This window comes from Embiotoca jacksoni, unplaced genomic scaffold, assembly GCF_022577435.1.
Source record: "Embiotoca jacksoni isolate LCO1_2020_lvr unplaced genomic scaffold, fEmbJac1.0.p SCAF_20, whole genome shotgun sequence".
NCBI lineage: Eukaryota > Metazoa > Chordata > Actinopteri > Embiotocidae > Embiotoca > Embiotoca jacksoni.
Window position 1 is genome coordinate 2,483,267 of NW_027185341.1, and position 21,233 is coordinate 2,504,499.

The window sequence follows — 21,233 nt, forward strand, 5'->3', positions numbered from 1 at the left end:
TGAAAATTACTGCTGGACAGGCAGAGAGCAGCCAACCATGGCGACTATAATTAGATGACAGTTATGTATATTTTATGAGTTTAATCATTAAAAATTACAATAAATGGAGTGAAACCATAAAAAATGTTTAAATTTTTTTTTTTTTTAAATGCAAGGTTTACCTTTATGAATAATTAGCTAATTGAGTTTTACAGCTGAAATTATGAGGCATACAGCTTGACATCTTTTATAGGCAGATACGGTTGTACATCAGTGGCACTTTTTGGTTAATATTTTTTGTCACTTTGGAGTTTTTATCACAAAGTGTTGAAATCAGTGTACACAGTTCACAATTGTCAACCACTATTTACACCGCTCCACTCATAAAAGCACTCCATTGACTTTAAGCAGGTTTTATCTGAGGACTATCAGATCAAGGGGACAAGCTGCCTCTTGGCTATTTTTGCAGATTGAAGAAAATTGTTTTGGGTTCTGACACAAAGTCATAAGACCTTAAAAAACAAGTTTCCAACAATGAGGTTACTTTGGTACAATGGATTGATTGTGCCAACAACAAAGCCTGAAAGAGGTGCTTGAAAAAAATAGCTTCTAAGTTGGTAAAATAAAAAACATTACTGTGTATTAACTTGCAGTTTTCACCTTTGTCAGAGCCAATCAAATTCAAAATATTGGAATTTGGAACATTTTATTTTCTAGTGAAGGAGAGGACAATCTTTTATTTGCTTATTTTCAACACTCTTTGCGTATGTGATTAAACCTTGAAGGGCTTTTTAGATTAATCATATTTGCAAATATTCTCCACAGTCCACAGTGAAGTGACATTTTCAGCATAAAGGAATATAAGAATTGAGTTAAGGACGGGCATGGAAATGCATTTCTTATTCCACTAGTTATTTATATGCTTACATGCCCCTGTGCCTGAATGTAGTGTGTGGGAAAAACAAGGCGACAAGTAACAATTTAGATCCTACAACACAAAGTGTACAAAATACGAGTCCAACTGTTCACTGTAGTGGAAGATTTTCTGGAACAGAAACACACGTTTCCCATGCCGACAGTAAATTCCCAAATGTGAGGTGGCAATCAGGGTTTACGGCTTTTGAAAAGAAAAGTCGACTATTTTTGGATGACTTAATAATTTCATTCGCATGAATAAACTGACTTTTGATGGTGATCCATGTGCGTGTATCAGTATGATGCAAAAGTTTTAAGGAATCAAACAATTTAGAGATGCTGCTAATTTATTTGACATATTTTGTTGCCTTCCTCTCTGATCTTACATGAAATGCATCAAGAATCAGTAAGCATGAGTATGAAACAGACTGCAAGAACTAGTACTTAATATAAGTGACACACCTGATTATCTTATGTTGGAATTGTTGTGTGCTGACTTTGACTCACACTTGCTTACCCTGATGAAGGCATGAGCTGAAACAGAGTGCTTGTTTAACATCACAGTAGATTAAACCTAGATATAGCCTAATGTGGGTACGCTTATATAAGTATATAAATATATTCATCTGTCAATTAATTTGTACATTAATCAAGAGCTGTTTGGTCTTTAAAATGTCAGAGAACGGAAATAAAAAATGTCCACCGGTGTTTCCAAAAGCCCAAACGGCAGTCTAAAATGTCCTGTTTTGTCACAACCAAACAACCACAAAGAAAACATTTTCTGTTAATTATCATGGTGGACTGAAAGAACTAGAAAAGCTGGATGAAGATTTTTTTTTTCATTAAAAACCAATTATCAAAAATAATTTTAGACTTAAATATACTCTATGCTCCTTCATTGCAAGACGAAGGAGATGGTGATTGATTTCCGCAGGTAGGTCACCCCAAGTACACCGGTGAACATCCAGGGATTGGACATTGACATTGTGGACACTTATAAATTCTTGGGTGTTCACCTCAACAATAAACTGGACTGGTTGGAAAACACGAATGTCTTCTTCGAGAAGGGCCGGAGTCGACTCCATCTGTTGAGAAGACTGAGGTCCTTTGGAGTCTGCAGGACTCTGCTGAGGACATTTTACGACCCTGTCTGCCATCTTTTATGTTGGTTTAAGTGGTCTGTTGGGGCTGTGCAGTTACAGAGAGGGACACGAGGAGAATAAACAGGCTGGTCAAAAGGGCCAGCTCCGTCCTGGACAGCCCTCCGGCTTGCATAGAGGAGATGGGTGAGAAGAGGATGTTAGGCAAGCTGACATCAATCTAGGACAACACCTCTCACCCCCTCCATGAGACTGTAGGAGCTTTAAGCAGCTGATACAGTGGCAGACTGCTGCACCCTCAGTGTAGGAAAGAGCGCTAACGCAGGTAATTTGTTCTGACGGCTATCAGACTTTTCAATACCACCCTATAATATCGTTGCACTGTTCATCTCATTTCATTTCATAGCCCCATAGCACTTTTTTTCCATTTATCCCAAACTGTATTTTATTTATTTGTATTTTATTTTATGTCTTTTTGTGTATATAGTCTGTGTGTGTATATTTATTATAAAATTAAAAAAAAAATATCGATCTTATTTCTCATATTTTATACGTATTTGTAAAAAAATTTCATATTGCGTGCACTTTTTGGTTTTCTTTGCTGCTGTGACGACCGATTTCCCCACTGTGGGATTAATAAAGTCAAATCTAATCCAATCTAATCTAATCATAATGGATTGCAGTGTTTGCTGTGTTCAGACATCGCACAGGAAGTACACACTGAAGCTGTTTTGTAGCCGACAAATTTCCATAATGTGGCCATCTGTGTGATGTGCCTCTTAAAGCTACATCTGAAAGGGTCCAACCTATGGGTCCAATGTTGTTGTTTTTTTTGGTGATTTAAAAAAAACACTTTATTTACAAATTTAAAAGTACAACAGGTTTATCATTTCAACAACAATGGAAAGACTGCTCGAGGTAGAGAATAACATGAAAGACGAAAACAAAAGAACAATTAAATTAAAGAACAGAAAATTAATAAATTACAATTAAAATGCATTATATAAGGCTCTAGTTTTCCCAGTTTAGAAGCTCGTACAGTATTTTAATCAGTCCAGGTGGGATTTTAAACAGCACAGCGGTCCAACGTGTTGGTTGTTACCAAGACAGACGTGATAAACCGGCCAAACTAGGTCTCATCTCTCTGTTGGCTTCATTCAGCATAACGTACAGCCCGCTGCGTCAAATTAATCTTGTCTTTGAAGACCAGAAAACTTCCCACTCAATTTAATTTTACACAGCATGTAAATGGGGAACATTTCTTAACCGCAGTATTTTAAATTATATCTGACGAGAATCTTAGCAATTGCTATTTTATTGTCTCCATAGCGCTGCTGGACATTTCATATTTCGGCACATCCCGGGTTCCGGAAGCACACGCACCCTGGCTGCTCGCTGACGGAAATGACGTCAACGCGCTGCAATTCAAACTTCAGGAAACGAAAGTCTTGGTTAGAAAACGGTCCCCGTCGCACAAACGGACTGTTTTCGGCGGATAGCTTCAGCCCGCTTCGTCAGCGAGAGGTAAATATTTCGTGTTTATCCGTGCTAGTAACCTTTGTTTTGCACCTCGGCGTGGACCGCGGGCGCAGTTTTTCGTTTGTTTTTTTTATTGTGACGAGATTAGTTTTTGTTTGCTACAAAAGGCAGGTACGAGGCAGTTCCCAGTGTAACGTCACTGAGCTGTCACGTTTGTTTTTCTTCCGAATTATTATGATATTTGTGACATGAACGATGAACGATCAATGTGAGGAATGTATATTTTTTTGCCGAAAAAGACTGCAGCATCAGTTAATTTACACTGACTGTAAACATCTAAAGTCTGACGAACAGGTGGATATGACTATCAACACGATTTAATCTTAATATGCAGCACCACTTCTATCACAGTTTGTTTTTTTTAGTTTTAGTTTCATCTGCACTGTTTTATAGCTCAGGTTGTGCTGTGAGCTTTAATAGGACTAAATACCTTCTGGTGTTTTTTTTTTTTAACACTTATACTTCCCTCCCTCGACTATTCCAGTTTACGACCTCAGTACCAACAAGGCGGCCATGACGTCCAAAGGGGCCAAAGAGACCCTCGTCACCAAGTTGGGTTTCAAATCCAGCAGCTCGGCCTCCAAGGCGGAAGCAGAGATGGATAAAGTCAGGAAGGAGAACGCTCACCTGAGGAGGAAGATTGATGAACTGGCCAAACAACACGTCAAACCGCCCGACTCGGACAAGAGCAAACTGTTGGAGGTAAAGAAAGTGTCCTCATTTCACGGTTAATTTTGCTCATCTGTCAGTCTTTTCGTCGTTTTATTCTGTGCATGTGTCGTTGATTATTTCAGAGGATTCTCTCCCTTGAGACGCTGCGAGAGAGGAACAATCAGCAGTTGTTGGTTAGAGAGCAGGAACTGGAAACTCTGAGACAGCAGCTCACGGCCAAAGGAGGAGAGGTGTGTATACGTGAAACCTCACTGAAGAAATGTACGATTGACAATCACATGTAGATGACTGCTACGGATATATCCATCATGAAGCCCCCTGTAAACATGAATGGCATTTCCATCCATTTCCATTGTTTTCTGCCCCTTTCTAGGTTTGTGCAGAGAAAAACCTGAGTAGAAACAACGCCAATTTAAAAAAAAAAAAAAAAAAAATCGTAATATATTGCGAAACAAATTTTTACATTTGAGCGAGAGAAAGGGAGAAACTGAACACCCATCCACTCTACAAAAATGCGAAAGGCTCTTGTGTTTGGTTTGTCTATTCTGGAGTGCTGTAGAAACATGACGGGCTCTGTGAAAGAGGACCCACTCCCTCTGTAGCTATCAAGGCCTTCGTGTAAGGTATTGAAAACGCAACGATTTTTAGTTTCAAGTGATTATACGCTAATGAAAACATAAGGATACTATATTCCCTTTTATCCAATATATCCCCATTATTCCTTTAAATTACTCTCAAGCTTCAGCTCCACTGGAGAAATAAATTCTGTCAAGAGCACATACCTGTAATAACAGTTAATTAAAAGTCTTCATTTCCAAAGTCATCCGAGCTCTCTGTCACAAAGCTTCCTATTGCTATGTTTTCATGTTGAGTGTTCATTAGTTTGCTGTTTGACTGGTACTCTTTTTATGAGATTCGCCATCTTGTTGCACCCTGTTCTCCAGCAGTATATTGACACCTCTACTTCTTAGCTTGACGAACCAACTCCTAATATTTGCATGGCAGTAGTGGATGGAAACGGGCATAAATTCACAAGCGTTTTTAAATCCGCTATACATTTGGACTGAAACGCGGCTGTAGATATACACATGTTTGGACTCCCTGAGGGCAGCGCTGTTGTGCTCAGGATGAGGAGATAAACCTACAGCCGTGTCTTTTACAGCACTCCTCAACTTGGGAAGATTTGTTGCGCTCTTGGCATTGTATTGGTGGCATAATGTATTGCTGGCAGCAGACAACTGTCAGAAGGTGGGGTGGGGGGGGGGTGATACTAGAATTGCAATGAGCTGCCACAAACACAGTTGGTGGGGGGGGGTAACTTCTATCCAATCCTGACAGCAGCTCAGCAAAGTGACGTTTAGACAACCAGCGGAAACTGCATTCTAACGCATCCTATGTGCTCCTCACTTGACATTTATGAACTATCTATCTAACTTTGTACTGCGTATGTATTAGCATTCCTGACTTGTTACTGTTCATGACACTTCTGCAGAAATTCAAGCTGTCTATTTGAGTTTGTTGCTTATCCTTGAAATCTCTATTCTATTGTTGCAGAACTTGTTTTCTAATTCAGGCTAGTCAGAATTGCATCAGGCTGAACTTGGAGATGACATGCTGGTAAATGGAATATCAGCAAATTGTTTTGCCCACACATTAATCACACTTCCCTCTCTTTTTTGTTAAATTTCATCAACGGAAGTGCTAAAAGTGGGCAATGTCAGCAGACTGCCAGCCAAGAAAACAACATGAAAACAAACTTCCTTCAAAAACTGTCTCTGCTTGACGAGAGGTTTAAAAAGAAAATCAGGCTGATACAGTTGTTGTTTATTTCATCTGGTTGTGTATCTCAGGTGGCAGCATCGCTGCAGGCCCAGCTGGAGCAGCAGAGGAAAGAGGCTGAGCACAAAGACTTGTTGTTCCAGAATTTGTCACAGGAGACGGAGAATCTGAAAAACAAGCTGACCACAGTTTCTGCCCGATGCCAGTCCGTGGAAACACAGGCGGTGGTGAGTTGACCTCACAGCCTCGATACCTTCTAGCTATTCTAATTAGTCTGGAAAAATGTCTCTTCTTCCACATGACCAGTTGCCTTTTGGGGGATTGGTACTCTTCTAATAATGTAGTTGGTTTAAAAATGTGTCTGACTTGTTCTGGTTCAAGCGATAGAAAGTATTAAAGTCTCTCTCCTTGGCATTGATTAAACCCCTTAAGACTCGTCTCTGTTCATCAAAGCTACATATTTGGAGGTATTTTCCGAGAATGAAATCCCTTAATGCCTTAAAGTGGCTCAGATTAACTCTACAGTTTTTCCGCCATTTAGTAACCACGCAACTATGAATATGCAAATAGACCTCACCTCTATCCCCACCCACCCCTCCACTGCTCACCTGTAGCTTGATGATATACATAGCCCCTCCACACAAGCTGACTGGATTGACATATGAAACCCTGGCTGTCTGATTCTGTGTTTTTGAGACTGTGATTGCAATTCCAAAACCAAAATGTTCAGCCATGGTGTAAACTGCTTATGTCACTCATGATATGTCCTCTAGAATATACAAATCATCACATAGACGTGTTAACAAGGCTGAACCATGATTTTCACTGGTGTGTGTGTGTGTGGGGGGGGGGGGGGTGTCTTTAATGGTAGTGTACCATTAGTGCATTCAATAACCAACCTTTATTCATGGGTGAATAACCCAGGGCCATTATACATAATTTTATTTCAAAATCTAAAAAAAAAAAAGGAAGAAATACAAATTTGAACGTTTAAGGGAAAAGTTAAGTTTATATTAATATTTTTTATTATTTTTGTAAACTGTTTTTTTTTGTTTTTTTTCACTAAGGAATGCATTTGCTTGAGTAGTTCTCGTCCTCCCTATGACAGCATATTTTCCTTCTGGCCCAGGATTAAATCCTGCAGCAGCTGCCTGTCCTCTGCTTCCCAATTCCAATATCTTCCTCCAAGTCAGTTTTTTTTTTCTACTGTATAGTGCTGATTCAGTATACATATTTATTTGAAATTCAAATATTACTGACAAGTAAAATCCTATTTTTTTTTTAATGGTGGTCCTGTAACACACAACACCAAAATCTGAAAATCTATGAATTATTCATAATTGCTCTGATATCTGCTTCTTATCAGGTCTTTGAATAGTTGTGACATCTCTTTTAGATCAGTGGTTTGTGCACCTAAATAGATTTATCAGGTTCATTTGAACATAAAATGCTTTTTTCAGTGACTTGCCTGCATGAAAGAAGGCTGGTCAGGATATACAGCTGTTTCTTTGACCACTAGGTGGCAGTGTGGGATCTCTGGTTTTCCTCAGCAACTGACATCACCGTCTCCCCTGAGCATCCTTACTAATCTGTTGTAATGAAAGTTGCAGTCCCAAGTAACACAGGGGGAAAAGTGAAACGGTGTCAATGTGAATCTGCATGTTTTTCAATGGTCCCCTTTTTCTACCGTCAATACTTGTGCAACAACACCACCTGCAGTAGTTTCCTGAATGACAGAATAACAATTTTGTCCAAATGACACTTTGTAAGATTGTATAATTCATATTATTGGGGAAATCGTCAAGAGCCTTTGGTGAGTCTGTAGTTGCCACTTCCCTCACAACTGTAGTCTCTTATTCCTTTTGTAAAGGCAGCCCTTTAATATTTTGAGTACAGCACGTCCTGCTCTATTCACCAGAGAGTGGTCATCAGGATTTTTCTTGGCTTCTGGAGAGGCTCAGGTAGTGAAATCACGAGTTGGGACTTGAGAAATTTGGATAGCTGAACACTCAGTCATCACATACCTCCCTTTTTGGACAAAAACAAAAACCTTTTGGGGCCCATAGTTACCTCATGATTAGTTCAGAAATACAAACAGAAAACATACAGTTCAATTTGTCTGTTTTTTTCAGGACACTTTTCCCTGCAGTGTAGTTTATTCTGATTTCCTGCTTCTTTAATCATAAGCAGCTAAAAAAAAAAGAAAAAAAAAAAAGAAGATCAACCCATTTATTCACTAATTCCCTAAAACAGTGTTATCAGAAAGGTTTTATAATCCCTCTGCTCTGATTGTGGTTACATCACTGTATCAGTTGAGGTGTTAGAGCTAAAAGAACAGGAGAGTTTGAAGAAGTTTTTACAAGAAGAATTAATTTTTTAACCTTATTATATTCTTCATGAAAGACCTCGCCAGAATGCTTAAAGGGCTGTCTTTGAACATAAATGCTCTTGGATTGTTTTCATGAAATGTCAAGTCTGGTTTTGTGCCCAAGAATGGGAAGCATTAGAATCCAGGGTCAGAACTGCAATGTAAACCTGTATTAGTGGAGACATAGTCTTTCATGATATTACTTTCTCTCAGCTTCTGCTGGAAATGGATTCCCTTGTCTTTATGTCTGGAAGGCAATTTTCCAGGAGTGCTGTCTCCTTTCCAAGCCCTCGGATTAGCTTGTTTTGCATTACCAGAAATAATCTGACCAACAAACCCAGCAGCCGTTCCCCCCCCCCCCCCCCCCCCCCCCCCGCCCCCCTCCTGGATTCACCAAAGCTGTTAGTAGGCTTAGCTCATGGGACGTATGGTTAAATCTATCTGGAAAAGTTGACAATCTTATAATGCTTGTCTGGTAGTGAGCTCATCGGGGTCTTAGAATTAGAATATAGATGATCGTTTTGATGCTTACACTGCTTTAAAGGTTTTTTTTGCTAGAGCTTGGGTATTGGGTGGGATCAAACATGTAGACCTCGGGGTTATGGTGACAGAATTGTGAGCCGAGTGACTGTCCTCTAGGGACGGATGTCGAGGAATTGGCCCGAGGGCTGGTGGCCTCGGTCCTGTGGCCGAGCTGCAGAAAAAAGTAGCGCTTTGCTCTTGGGATTTTTATTTTTTTATTTTTCTTGCATTATTAAAAATGAAGAAGATTAATAATTTAAACCAGCAAGCCTCCCTGTGATTTTTAAGCCTGCGGCACACCTGCAGTTTTTAGTGTCTGTCAAGACTTTCCCTTGAAAGCTGAATAACGGACGCAATAACAAACTTGAATGTGAAGTACTTAAAAATGACACGGGCCATCATTTGCTATTAGGGCAACCTCAGTTTTCTTGGATTGATGTCTTCGAGACAGCACTATGCTTAATAAGAGAGCACAAATGCAGACAGCAGCTGCACGCTGCTGTTTGATGCATAATCGTTAGGATTTACTAATTCAATCCAATCCAAGATTTTTGTGACAGCTGGATCAGATAAAAGTTTTGGTGTATGTATATCAGACTTTGGTATATTTAATCACGTTTTTCTCTCTTCAGAATGGACAGGTACCTCCTGCAGACATGGCACTGGTGCAAGATCAACTGAGAGATGTGAGTCCAGCCGTTGATTTAAGTTGTGTGTTTCTGCAGGCCTGTTTGTAATTCAAATAAATACTGTACATTCCTACGACTGCCTAAAGGTTTTTATGGCATCGCTTTGTCGCTGCAGTATCTCGGCAATCTGGATATCTGAAGCATTTTATTCTATAACACTTTCCTCGGGGCTAGAGGGTGGGGGTGGGGGGGGTGAAGGAATTCTGTCGGTTCATCATTCAATACGTCAAAACTATTTAATACTCATTTCTGTCAGTTAGGTAGTTGTTGTTTTTTTGTGTTGGTAACAAAAAATGAGCTCCTGTCCCTATCGTCTACCAAGACAAAATGAGAGTTCCTCTGAGGGGCCTTGACTTTAAACAGTTGTAATATCCACATATGCAGAATACAGTGTGTCATTAAAGGTGTTGTGCATCTCCACCACCAGGCTCTAGAGAAGAACCAGCAGTGGCTGGTGTACGACCAGCAGAGAGAGGCCTACGTCCAGTCTGTCTTCACCTGTACTCTGGAGCTGGAGCAGCAGCTGGCTCAGGCAAAGCAGCAGCAACCAGCCGAACAAGAGGCCGGCGCTGAGGGTAAGAAATGTAGGGTGGAGCTGAAATAGCTTCCTCTAACATCTTTATATCATTCCCTTTAATTATCATAGAGTGCGTGAGCATTTTCTGTTGAAATTATGAACTTGATTTTTGTCTTACGGTACACATCGTATGGAAAGTGAAAGGGAGTGGTTCAGAAATTTAGGCAGTGTTGGACCTCAGATTTTTTTTTTTTTAGCTACAACATTAAACTATATTATAAATAATGCTGGAATTATAAATATTAGCAGCTGCTTAGCAGTGAGGACTGTTTGGTTTCTACAATTGAATGTCAGAACTCTCTATCAATCTTTTATGTTGACGGTGTCTAGTATCAAAAATGTTCCATTTGGACTGCAATGAATGTATTTTAATTAGCTTCTTATTTTGCTGTTTAAAACATCTTTTCTCAGCTCCTTCCAGATCAGCAGGTCCAGAAAAGGAGTCTCAGCTGAAAAGCCACTATGACCAGTTAATGTTAGGGGTGCAGAGAGACCTGGAGAGCCAAAAAGAGCAGGTCACCAGAACCCAACAGGAGCTGAGGGAGCAGGTAAATGGGGGGGAAAAAAATGGATTTAATTTAATTACTCATTTTGGCATGATTCTTTGGCAGGTGTAACAATTCCTGTTAGCTTCAGATGCAGATTGACTCCCCAGTTAATTCTCGTAGTCTGCATGTTGTGCCGCTCATGTGAGTGACAAACCTTGAAGTCTCTCTATTCGACAAATTGATTCCCTCTGTTTGAAAGACTGGTTTAGCACTGCGTTAGGATGCAGCTGGACTAACCCCTCTGAAAATCCATGTTATTTATAATTGATCTGTAGAACTCTTTTTGAAGAACTGAGTAGACTAGAAAGTACGCAGCATTCGGCAGTCTGTGTTTTTCTTGCTCCGCAGACCTTCAAATCTCAGGCTGAGCTGCAGTCCCAGAGGGAGCACGTCACCAGGATGCAGGACGAGATGTTGGCGCTGCAGAGGAAGTACGAGGACAAGTGCAGGGAGCTGTCATCCTTTCTCATGAAGTACGAAGAGAGAAGCAAAGAGCTGGAGGAGGCCAAGACGCAGCTGCAGGCAGAGCGACTTAACAACAGGTAAAGCAAGTCTGATGCGGTTGCTGATGTCAAACAGGGGGGGCCTGTCAGATCAATGCAGTCTCACGGTGGAACTGTAAGTCTGACTGGTGCGGAGAAACAACGCTGGTCTGTGATTTTAGAAAAGGCCAAAATACAGATTAAATAGAATAGGTGCCTTAAAAAATACAAAACAGTTATCAGTGTTTACTTCCATAGATTCTCAGGCCTCCACTCATGCCAAAAAAAAAACCAACATTGCAAGTTTTGCTGACCTTGAATTTCTTGTTGAATACACAGTGGAGAGGCTCAAGAACCTTTCGTGAATGTGCAAACGCAAACTGTTATTACAGTCACTAATGTTTTTTTGTTTTTTTAACTGTTCAAGTACTCTAAACACGAATAAACATAAACAGGACTGTTATTGGTATTTTTGTGGATCACATAAACATTGCATCCAGACATGCGGTGTCTCGGGAAAGAAATGTGTCGTCTGAGCGCGCGGACAGAATGCGATTGGAGCTGGAGAATATGGACGTCAGATTGGAGGAGGAGAGGAAGAGATCTGCTGACCTTCTGTTGCAGGTGATGAGCCCACTCACTACCCTGTCTGTTGTCCATCTGATTTCATATTTGTTAATGTATGAAAGTTATTCATATCAAAGCTTTCATGGTGCATAAGAGGAAGTCTGCATGTGTAGGATTACAAACATAGAACAGAAAGACCTCATCCATCTACAAATATGTCCTACTTTATAAAATTCCAAAGTACTTGTAAATGTCTGAGCATGTTTGAATAAAATCTAATTCTGGGTTTATTTGAATGGAACAGCATTTTGCTGTCAAAAGGTGATCTACAGTTTAGTTTGCTTCGCATTGATAATTTGGCGTTCACAGGTAAATATGCTGCAGAAGTCTCATCTGAGCCAAAATGAAGAACAGAGGAGGATTGCAGCGCTGGAGCAACAGGTAATACTTCCAACAGTGCTCCCAAACAAAAAAAAATCTCTTATCAAGTGAAGAACATTTTTCACCCTCATGAACAGATGGTGAAAAGAAACATTCATCTCAAACTCAAGAAAAGGTTGATGATTTTTGTCTTAGTGCAGTCCAAACTGTTTCCACTTGTGCTTTCTACTTCTAATATATCTCTGCCCCTCCTAAGGTCCAACTCTCTGCCAAGGACTTTGAAAATGAAAAAGTTGATCGTCAGAGCATGCAGCACCAGTTACATAAGGTGCTGAAAGAGCTGCGCAAGGCCCGCGATCAGATTGCCAAACTGGAGTCTTCTGTAAGTATTGTTTGACATCACAACCATGTCTGTTCATCATTTATTCTGTTCAGTCATTCACAACAATGGCTATTGCGTAATACCATTTTATGTTGGTGTCGAAAAAAGAAATGCATTTTTATTTGCAATTAAACAAGTTAAATACACCTTTTTTTCCTTTTTCTTTTTTTTTGCTTAGTAAATGTAATGCCATGTTTTGTATTTCAGAAGCAGCCAAACGCCCGTTTTTCAGAGACCAGCTTGTACGATAAGCTGGAGTTTGAGCATCTGACGATTGATGACCCTTCTGGTCATACATCCCCGTCTAAAGTCATCAACCTCCTGGATGAAAGTTTCTTGGAGTGCCCAAAGTGTCGGGCACCTTATCCCACCAGTCGCCACAGGGAACTCCTGACTCACATTGACTACTGCTTTACCTAAAGGCTAGTGGTAGATTGGATCAGTGGGAAGGTGACTCTGCCTGTGATTGATTGTAGCACTGTGGGAGGGTTAAGAATAGAGTTAGGATTCAAGATGGGGATCGGTTGATTGACAGTGAAAGAACCAATCACAGTAGTTTAGAGTTTAGACCTTGCATCTCTCCAGCTGATCCAATCGAGCACCAATATTAAACCAATAGATTTGGAAACCACTCCGTGAGATAATTAGATCCATTCAAGTATTTTAAACACCTTTCTGGGTGAAAAATAAAAGCCATGAACTGGCCACTGAAGTAGCCGACTAAACGGCAAAGTCGCTCATGCAAGATGATAAATTTAAAATGCTAATAATAATTACTTCACACAGAGGTATAATACATTCAGCAATGTAAATATTGGGACATGTTTTATTGTTTTCCAAGAATGATGGTGTATCTAGTTTACATAAAAGGGAAGAAATATTTTGACTGGGGTTTTTTTTTCACTCCAGGAAATGTCTCAGACAAGACCCAAATCAAGTGGAAGACTTCATTGTCAAATTAAGTTATTTTTTTTTCTCCTATGAAAGGCACTCAAAGGACATTCTTAAAATGTTGCATATTCCACATCAAAATTATTTAAAAGTTGGTCTAGAGTTCCACCATAAATAATATATTTTTGTTTTCAGTTTGCACCTTCGTGCTTTGTATGTAGACTAACTTCAGTTTTGCCATTAGCATATCACTGGGACAAAGATCTGCTCATTTATGGAAAGAAAACCATTATATTCCCTCCATATGAATAGTTATGGTATTTTCCTGCCTCTATATTTTACGCTCTTTGTGAAGCTCTTAGTGGATTCTGACTGTTTTTATTTTGTGTATTTGATATCGGTATTTATTCTTGGGATTTTATGAGCAAGCTACTGTCGGGTTTTTTTTTCATAAAGTTTTTATTATCTTTCTGGAAATTATTACTATGTTTTGCATTTGACCTTCTGTTTTACATTTTCCCCAACATGTTATTGAAAGGACATTTGCATTGATGTGAAGAGCAAACACATTTTTTTTTTCAAGTTTTTTTGTTTTCAACTTTTGGCAGTTATTGACTAAACTATCCACCTAATTTGTCCCCAGCGGTCGTGTCCCATGATGAAGTGTTTGTCTAATATGTTGCAAACAGGCTAAACTTTGCTGAATCATGGGACTGTAACCATGACCTCGCTCCTTCTCCAACGGTAACCACATTGTTGTATTTGGTTCAACTTCACCAGACCTTCAACATACTACAGTGGGGAGCTTAGTTGGTTAGCAGGTTGTTTGTGTATTCTCTCCTGTTTCGAACGCAGCTCACTTCCATCTCCTGCTTGACTTCTCAAGCCTGCAGCCCTGTAAGGCTCGAATGAGATTGCATGAGTTAATTCCTTGTACTAAACTATTTAAGGCAGGGATTACTGAAGGTCCTCTTGGTAGGGGAAAAGAGGTTAAGGTGTCTTTATTCCTGCCGCCTTTGCAATGTGACCAAATAGACTTAAGACAGACAGACAGACCGTACTGTACATCTGAACTCATGGGTAGTTGTTTTAAATTCTGCGATCTGAGAATCATGTTGCTTTTACTAGGTTGAATTATTTGTATTTTTTTTCCAAGTTAATCATGTGCTCCAAAGTTGTTTAGCCATGCTCCGTACTGTACGAAAGTGCAATAAAGATGTAAATCTCCTTCCAATGCAACAGCATTTTATGCACTTTTTTTTTTTTTATATCCCTTTTAATTTCAAGGCCAATAGTGGTTTACAGTGAAACTCTGAGCTCAATGCTAATCTCAGCAAGATAACATGCCGCTGTTTAGCATCTACAATGTTTTGCGATGTTTATCTTAGTTGGCATCTAAACACTTACTAATCACACTGTGTAGCTGAGGCTGATTAGTTTAAAAGGTATTGAGCAATGTGCTGGACAATTTTTAAAGTAGTAATGAAGCAGCATAAAAGGTTAAATCAGCTGATTACAAATCTTGATGAATGCATGAATATTTGTATCATGTATCCAGGGAAATCTTATTTCATGGATGTTGAGACATCCAAAACCTCAAATGTAAACCTCATTGTCGTACTAGAGCAGGGCTCTCCAACCAGTAGAACACCATCTACCCGGTAGATCAAGGAGTTCTTGGAGGGGAAAAAAAGGTTGGACATCCCTGAAGAAAACTCAGGGAAAATATTTGGAGCCCATCATCAGGGAAACATGGATGTCTGTACAAATGTTTCTGCTAATCCATGCAGCAGATGTTCAGATATTTTGTTGTGTAAGAGAAAACTTGGAACTGCTTCTAATTTTGACAGACTGAATCCAAAAGCAACAACATAAATTCGTTATTTGCAATCCAGGAATACAGATACATATTTAAAGAGCATTACAAAAAAAAAGAAAAAGGTATTGGCCAACATGGTATGAATGTTTTATTTCAAACACTGGATCAAGAAGAATACATTACACATTAAAGAAACAACTAAACTACTACTGTATGCCTATATATAGCACATGACCAAATGTGTATGTTTCAAGGTTTATTAACAATATGTACTTTTGTGCTACACAACCCTGTGCATCCTTCAGTGTAAAGGAAAAGTCAGTGACTCTATGAGCCTGTGTTTTTAGTGAACATGTTTACACCCCTGAGCTGCGGTACTGCAGAGACTTCAGGTTCACTTAAGAAATTTTCACAATTCATTTATTGTCACATTCTGGAAATTTCCAAATGTTGTGTTATGATGATCTGATATGTAGCGTTTTCTCACTGGAACCAGAAAGTTCTGCTGGTTTCCATGCAGAAGGTTGTTTTAGTCAATGCTGAAGTTTGTATACAAAGAAAACATAACAACAATATGCAACGCATGTTGAGGATAAGATTAACATGAACTCTTTTAATAATGGGGGAACTTGGGAACAACTGAGTATTTATCCTTTCTTAACAGAGTATAGACATGGGAATATCACAGTTTGTAGTTTACTATTTTCAGTTTATTTCTAAAGAATAATTAGCTGCTTTCTCTTCAGATAGAGACAGTGTTGGTGGGATTCAGTCTGCGACATGCAGTGTAGTCCCAGGGGTGGGTGAGCCGAGAGGTTTTACTGCGTCTCGACAGTTTCGCTGGCCTGGCAGAAACCTGCAGTGCAAAGAAGAGAAATATTTTGGCATCAAAAAGGATATTGGAAAAAGTCTAAATGTTACCAGTAGTAAAAAAAAAAAAAAATTGTTTTTATCCTCGATAAAGATATCCCAAGGATTTAGACAAGCTACTTCAGTCAGTCATTCACTTGACCTTTCCCCTTATTGAGTGACACGGACTGACAGAAAACCCAGATCAATAAATCACAGTGTAAAGGAATGAGACCTTAGTTAAACTCAACCCACCAGTGTGTTGTACGCGTCTGTATTTGCCCAGCAGACAGACATCCATCTTCTTCTGGAGGACGATGGCCTGATCCTCTGGCCTCAAGCCAGTGGAATGACGGGAGAATATGAAGGAGTAGCTGTCCAAGCATGTGCCATCAGAGTCTACTGCTCTGCAGGAGTAGTGGATTGCATAATTGTCGTAGTCGGTGTCCAAAACCCAGTGATCATCATCTGGGAGTGGGGAAGGAGAGGGATAGTTTAGATTTTTGCCATTCTTGAAACTTGGTTACTGAGATGAGAGCAAAACTCATCAGACAAAAGTGTGAACCAAAAAAAACAACAAAAAAAACAGTTAAGAATAGTAATTTACTGTACATCTCAGAATTGTAATGATGTATGTACACAGCAGGTTTTTTTTTTTGTTAACAACAGAAATGCTGCTGTTTAAATTGAGGTGAATTTTATTTTAACATTAGAAAGACTTTTCTTTTAGCAAGCAGCCATGTTTATTATTATTATGGGTAATAACTGCAGTTGGATGAAGCCCGGGATCCTTATAATTTAATGGGTGCTTGCCATGTCTAAAATTGAGACTCACCCTAAACATTTTTTTTTTATTTCCAATCAATTACAAATACACTTAGTCCCAATGTAATGTAAAAATTGCAATGAACCGATTTGTTCCAAAGGACACGTTGACCCCTTCTTATTGACAATTAATTTGATTCATTTTCCAGGGTGAGGGTCACAAATCAAGAACTGCAATTGATGATTACGTCAGACCAACAGTTGGCCGCAGGTCAACAATCCACTTTGCAATATGATATCAGTGACTCTGAAGTGCCTGGTCACATATCATTAAATGGATTTTTGTTGTCAAGCCCCGACATCAGCAAATTCCAGTTAGAAATTCAAGTTAGGGCCTCTTTAGTTTAAGATGTAAATGTTCTGCAACTTACTTCCAGTCTGCAGGTAGGATGCAACTCCCCAGTACTTCATCCTAAACTTGGCAGGGTCAGCCGTGTCCTCAAAGGTGGCCAACATGTCGGCACACATTTCCCAATTGCTGGAGGTCAAAGAAAGAGGAGAGCATTACAAAAGATGTGAGACAACATAGTTTCGTAGTATATTGCACAGATTCAAAGTGAAGAGTGTTGAACTTTCAAATCCTCCACAGGATAAAACGTACTTAAGGATGACGACTCTGCCTCTGGCACTGGCCGTCATTTTCCCGTCCTCTGCATTGGCAAAATGGGCTACGATGTTGTCAAGTAAGAACAAACCCTCTGGGTCCTTCTTTCCTACAGCATACCATGTTCCTGCGTACTGTGAAAAACAAGTCCAAATCTCAGTATTTCAAATTGTTGAACAAAAATATCTTAAAATTTTCAAGAAAAAGGATGTAAAAAATTTAAAAAAAAAACATCTAAGACCTATAGCCTAGTTAGTATTACTCAAAGTCCTTAAAGCAGAAGGTGTATTCCTATCCATTTCAAAGCTCTGATGATCAAACTAAAAGCTTCCAACTCACCCTGGATTTGTCAAAGTTCTGCATGACCTGGAAGTTGGCTACCTGGCAGTTCTGTGCCCAGGACACTGCCAGGAGACAAAGAGCCACGACATATCGCAACATTCTACCTCAGAGGAAGAAATGAAGGCAGAAAAAGAAAGAAGTAGGGTCAGACGCAGGCAGTTTGAGAAAAGAAGGCAATAACAGGGAGCAGCAACAGAAAACTGAAATAAATTTGTCAGCTATATTGCCAGTTTATTTCTACTCAAATCTTCAGTTTAGGTTAAGTGGAGTGTAATAAAATGCTACAAAGTGCAGCAAACTATTTTTCAAACACAACGTGTGAGACAAATAAGATATTTCGTAATAAAAGAAAAAAAACATTAATTTAAAGTCTTTTGTTCAAAATGTGAAAGCAAAAGCACAATCCATTGTCAATGCATACCTAAGAGAGGTGGGCGGCTCACAGAGATCCTCTGGTTTTCAGTCTGGGGTCTGCCCTTATATACAGCTGTATGCAGTATTACACAATAACTTTTGGAGACCTGAAACTCCCCTGTTCTCCCCGCAGCTGGCTTGCTTTCTATTGGACAAACATTTACATAACTGAAAGCCCCAGTCCTATTGATTTGTGAGTTTTGCACATTTGGTCTGCCACCCCTCCATATATCTGACAGAAAAAAATTCTCCTGTTACTCTCCAGGCTTTCTTTGTTTTAGGAAAGCAACCACTGGCAAAGCCAAGAGCAACATCTGGAATAAGATTGAGGGCGTGTAGGTACACACATTTGTCACACTTTAAGCTATACACAGACATGGGCACCCGCTTTGAGAAAACTAGGCGGGGCGTTGTACCCTTTGTCCCTGGGGCAGGTTGACTTTTGAAAGAAGTTACAGCTTGAGTGTTGTTTATTCAGTGTGGGCCCACATGTACAGGCACACAACCTCACTTCGACATAAATCTAAGTGAAATGTTTTTTGTGTGCCTGGGCTAAACTCTCACAAAAAAAAACCTGTACTAAATGCATGTTGTGGCCCTTTTCACCTTTGTTATTCACCCAAAAAGTGTATCAGTAGGTCTATCTGCTGTTTCCTATCAGCATCACTGTTATTACATCAGTTGATGTTACTTTATCTCCCAGCATTGTGTTTGTATAAATGGTGAACAGAGTCCATGCTCAACAGAGTAATCAATATGAAAGTGAGGCAATTGCATACATTCTAAGACTCAAGACTGGAGTTTCAGACATCTAATGATTGTAAATGTGTAAATTAGTTAAAAATGCCTTTTATCTGCAATGAATGATCCTTTGTATTATTATACATCTGGGACTAATCCACAGCGATGAATTCTGACCTCGTGTCTTTGCTTTCAAGGCATTGCTGTCATTTAAGGTGCCAAGCACAACAGAAACTTTCATGATTCCCATGCTAAAGAAAATGGGTCATTTTTACTGACCGTATTGACGTAATGTCCATATTCAAGAATTTCTGTATTTCCTATTTAAAAGAGGCGTTGTTGTCCAAGAATGGGGTCAGAACATATAGAACAGGGTGTTCTGACTCATTTTAGCCTGTTGTTCTGGGTTCGCACAGTTACAGTGTAAATCACTTACCAAAGTCACAAAAATACCTTCTTAGTCTCTAACACAGGCCTGTTTTTCCTCTGACTTACATCTGCCGGAGCAGAAATGTTATAAATTGATGCTGTTGTTTGCACTGAGGTCATATAACAAGTCATCTGAGAGCTCGGTTGAATAAAGTAGTACAGCGTTGCCAAACATCTGCAGCTTGCATAACCAGAGCCCCGGCCTGTCGAAAAACAGCACAATCATTCTTCAGCAGAAATAATAGCTGTTGGAATTTGGCCAGAGGCTGTGCAACATTTCATAATCGTAGAAACTGGGCCAAGAAACGATATACTTTACAAAGCCAGGTCTGTGCACGCGTTTACCTTTTTGAGCTGTGTACTGGTAAATGGTAATGTCATGCTTAAAGCAGGAGTCAGTTCCTTATTTGGACGGATTTTGGAACTTAAATTGTTTTAAACTCCCTTATGAAATCGGGGATTAAGCTAAATACTTCATGGATAATTGCACAGCGTCTATCTGAAGTCAGGAGCTCTGAGGAGGGCCGCAGCACAATGTGGAATAATATTTACCTGCATTTGGGGTAAACTGAGTGCTTTGTCCAAATATAACATAATCTAATCCCACACCGCCAATACCTGTGACCTAAAATACCAATGAGTTCAATCAACCTTATCAACAAGCTTCACAGAGAGTACTATTTGCAGGACAATTCTATTGGATTGAGAAAAAAAAATGTACAGGTGAATTTTATAAATGAGTACTTGATTATGATTTTTGGTATGCAGCCCATTATCACACACATCAGTGCGGTAGAGGATATCGTGCCAATGTCACGTGTTGCCTTGCCTTAGCGTGAAAAGTACACGTATGTGTGACCAGAGTCGAAGAAGAAGGGCATGTGACAGAGGTCACGTGATGAAGTACAAAGAGTGACTGTCCAATCAGGAGCGGCTGAAGGGCACAAACACATACCAGTGTTCTAGTCCACGAGAAAGCAAAAGTTCACGTGGGTTCCATGTAAATTACATATGAAACATAAAATATTGTGCGTTATCTAACTGTCGTGACGTACGTAATGTTACTTGGTGAAATGTACTTATTTCAGCAAAAAACCTGATCTTTTTCTAAACCTAACCGCGTGGTTTTTCGCTTGGACGAGGCGACGTGTGACACTGCAGAGGTATCATCTAGTGGACTGACGGGGGTTTTTGCGCGCTTCGGTGTGATATGGAGTTGTCGCCTGACCCCTAGACCCCGTGTAAGACTAGAGGGCTTTCAATTTGAAAAGTCGTGACACTCAGTTAAACCGTGGTGTTACTTTGATCTCTCACTCACTCAGTGACAGACGCTTGATAAGCTCTGGCCCCGCTGTTGCGGTTCCAGCCCCAAAAAATATCATATTTATGTTATTCACCTCATTCATGAGCACCCGTTTCTTTCAACCTCAGTCTGAGAGTCTCTGCTGTGTCTTGCGGGGGGGGGCGACGTAGGTCGCAATTTCTGTGCTCCGCTCTGTGTCTGTCTCACTCAGGGCAGAGCTCAACTGCGGCACTGACACGGCATGGTGCCGACACAGGTGAATGGAGCGAGGGGAGATTATCCGATCGTTAAGTGATTGCGTTAATAGCGTTGCTCTCTCGGACACGTTGAAAGATTTGATTTCCTTTTTAATTTTAAAAATGCTGAAATGGATCGCTAAATACACTTGAGCGGCTGTCAATGTACCTGGGCGGCCTGCCCAAGTAAGTCTATGTGTGGGAAGTCATCCTGTAACTGCTACTTGTGGCCCCAGAGGCCGCTGCTCGGTAAACGTTTCATTCAACAGGTAAAGACTCG

The 21,233-nt window shown here is 39.9% G+C and overlaps 2 protein-coding genes across 2 annotated transcripts; one reads left to right on the forward strand and one right to left on the reverse strand.

Annotated features, from left to right (window-relative positions):
• Positions 1 to 3,451: 3,451 nt before the first annotated feature.
• Positions 3,452 to 14,622, forward strand: cep55l (centrosomal protein 55 like). Its single transcript, XM_069155571.1, has 12 exons — positions 3,452 to 3,518; positions 4,018 to 4,235; positions 4,328 to 4,435; positions 6,056 to 6,211; positions 9,507 to 9,560; positions 9,991 to 10,138; positions 10,552 to 10,688; positions 11,037 to 11,230; positions 11,671 to 11,794; positions 12,107 to 12,178; positions 12,375 to 12,500; positions 12,708 to 14,622. Exons 2-12 carry the CDS (start codon positions 4,047 to 4,049, stop codon positions 12,918 to 12,920), a joined length of 1,521 nt encoding a protein of 506 aa, XP_069011672.1. The 5' UTR covers positions 3,452 to 3,518; positions 4,018 to 4,046; the 3' UTR covers positions 12,921 to 14,622.
• Positions 14,623 to 15,345: 723 nt separating this feature from the next.
• rbp4 (retinol binding protein 4, plasma) lies at positions 15,346 to 18,341 on the reverse strand. Its single transcript, XM_069155568.1, has 6 exons — positions 18,252 to 18,341; positions 17,828 to 17,930; positions 17,486 to 17,622; positions 17,256 to 17,362; positions 16,315 to 16,527; positions 15,346 to 16,066 (listed from the first exon to the last, which is right to left on the reverse strand). The coding sequence occupies exons 2-6, from the start codon at positions 17,927 to 17,929 to the stop codon at positions 16,029 to 16,031; spliced, it is 597 nt and encodes a 198-aa protein (XP_069011669.1). The 5' UTR covers position 17,930; positions 18,252 to 18,341; the 3' UTR covers positions 15,346 to 16,028.
• Positions 18,342 to 21,233: the final 2,892 nt, after the last annotated feature.

Excerpts from the sequence above, each read along its gene's own strand:
- cep55l (XM_069155571.1), top strand. The coding sequence starts at position 4,047 with ATGACGTCCAAAGGGGCCAAAGAGACCCTCGTCACCAAGTTGGGTTTC. Across the intron at positions 9,561-9,990 it reads TGCAAGATCAACTGAGAGAT|GCTCTAGAGAAGAACCAGCA; the intron begins GTGAGTCCAGCC and ends CTCCACCACCAG. Across the intron at positions 11,795-12,106 it reads CTGCTGACCTTCTGTTGCAG|GTAAATATGCTGCAGAAGTC; the intron begins GTGATGAGCCCA and ends TGGCGTTCACAG.
- rbp4 (XM_069155568.1), bottom strand. The coding sequence starts at position 17,929 with ATGTTGCGATATGTCGTGGCTCTTTGTCTCCTGGCAGTGTCCTGGGCA. Across the intron at positions 16,528-17,255 it reads ATCCTACCTGCAGACTGGAA|ATGATGATCACTGGGTTTTG; the intron begins GTAAGTTGCAGA and ends CCCCACTCCCAG. Across the intron at positions 16,067-16,314 it reads CAGACGCGTACAACACACTG|GTTTCTGCCAGGCCAGCGAA; the intron begins GTGGGTTGAGTT and ends TTTGCACTGCAG.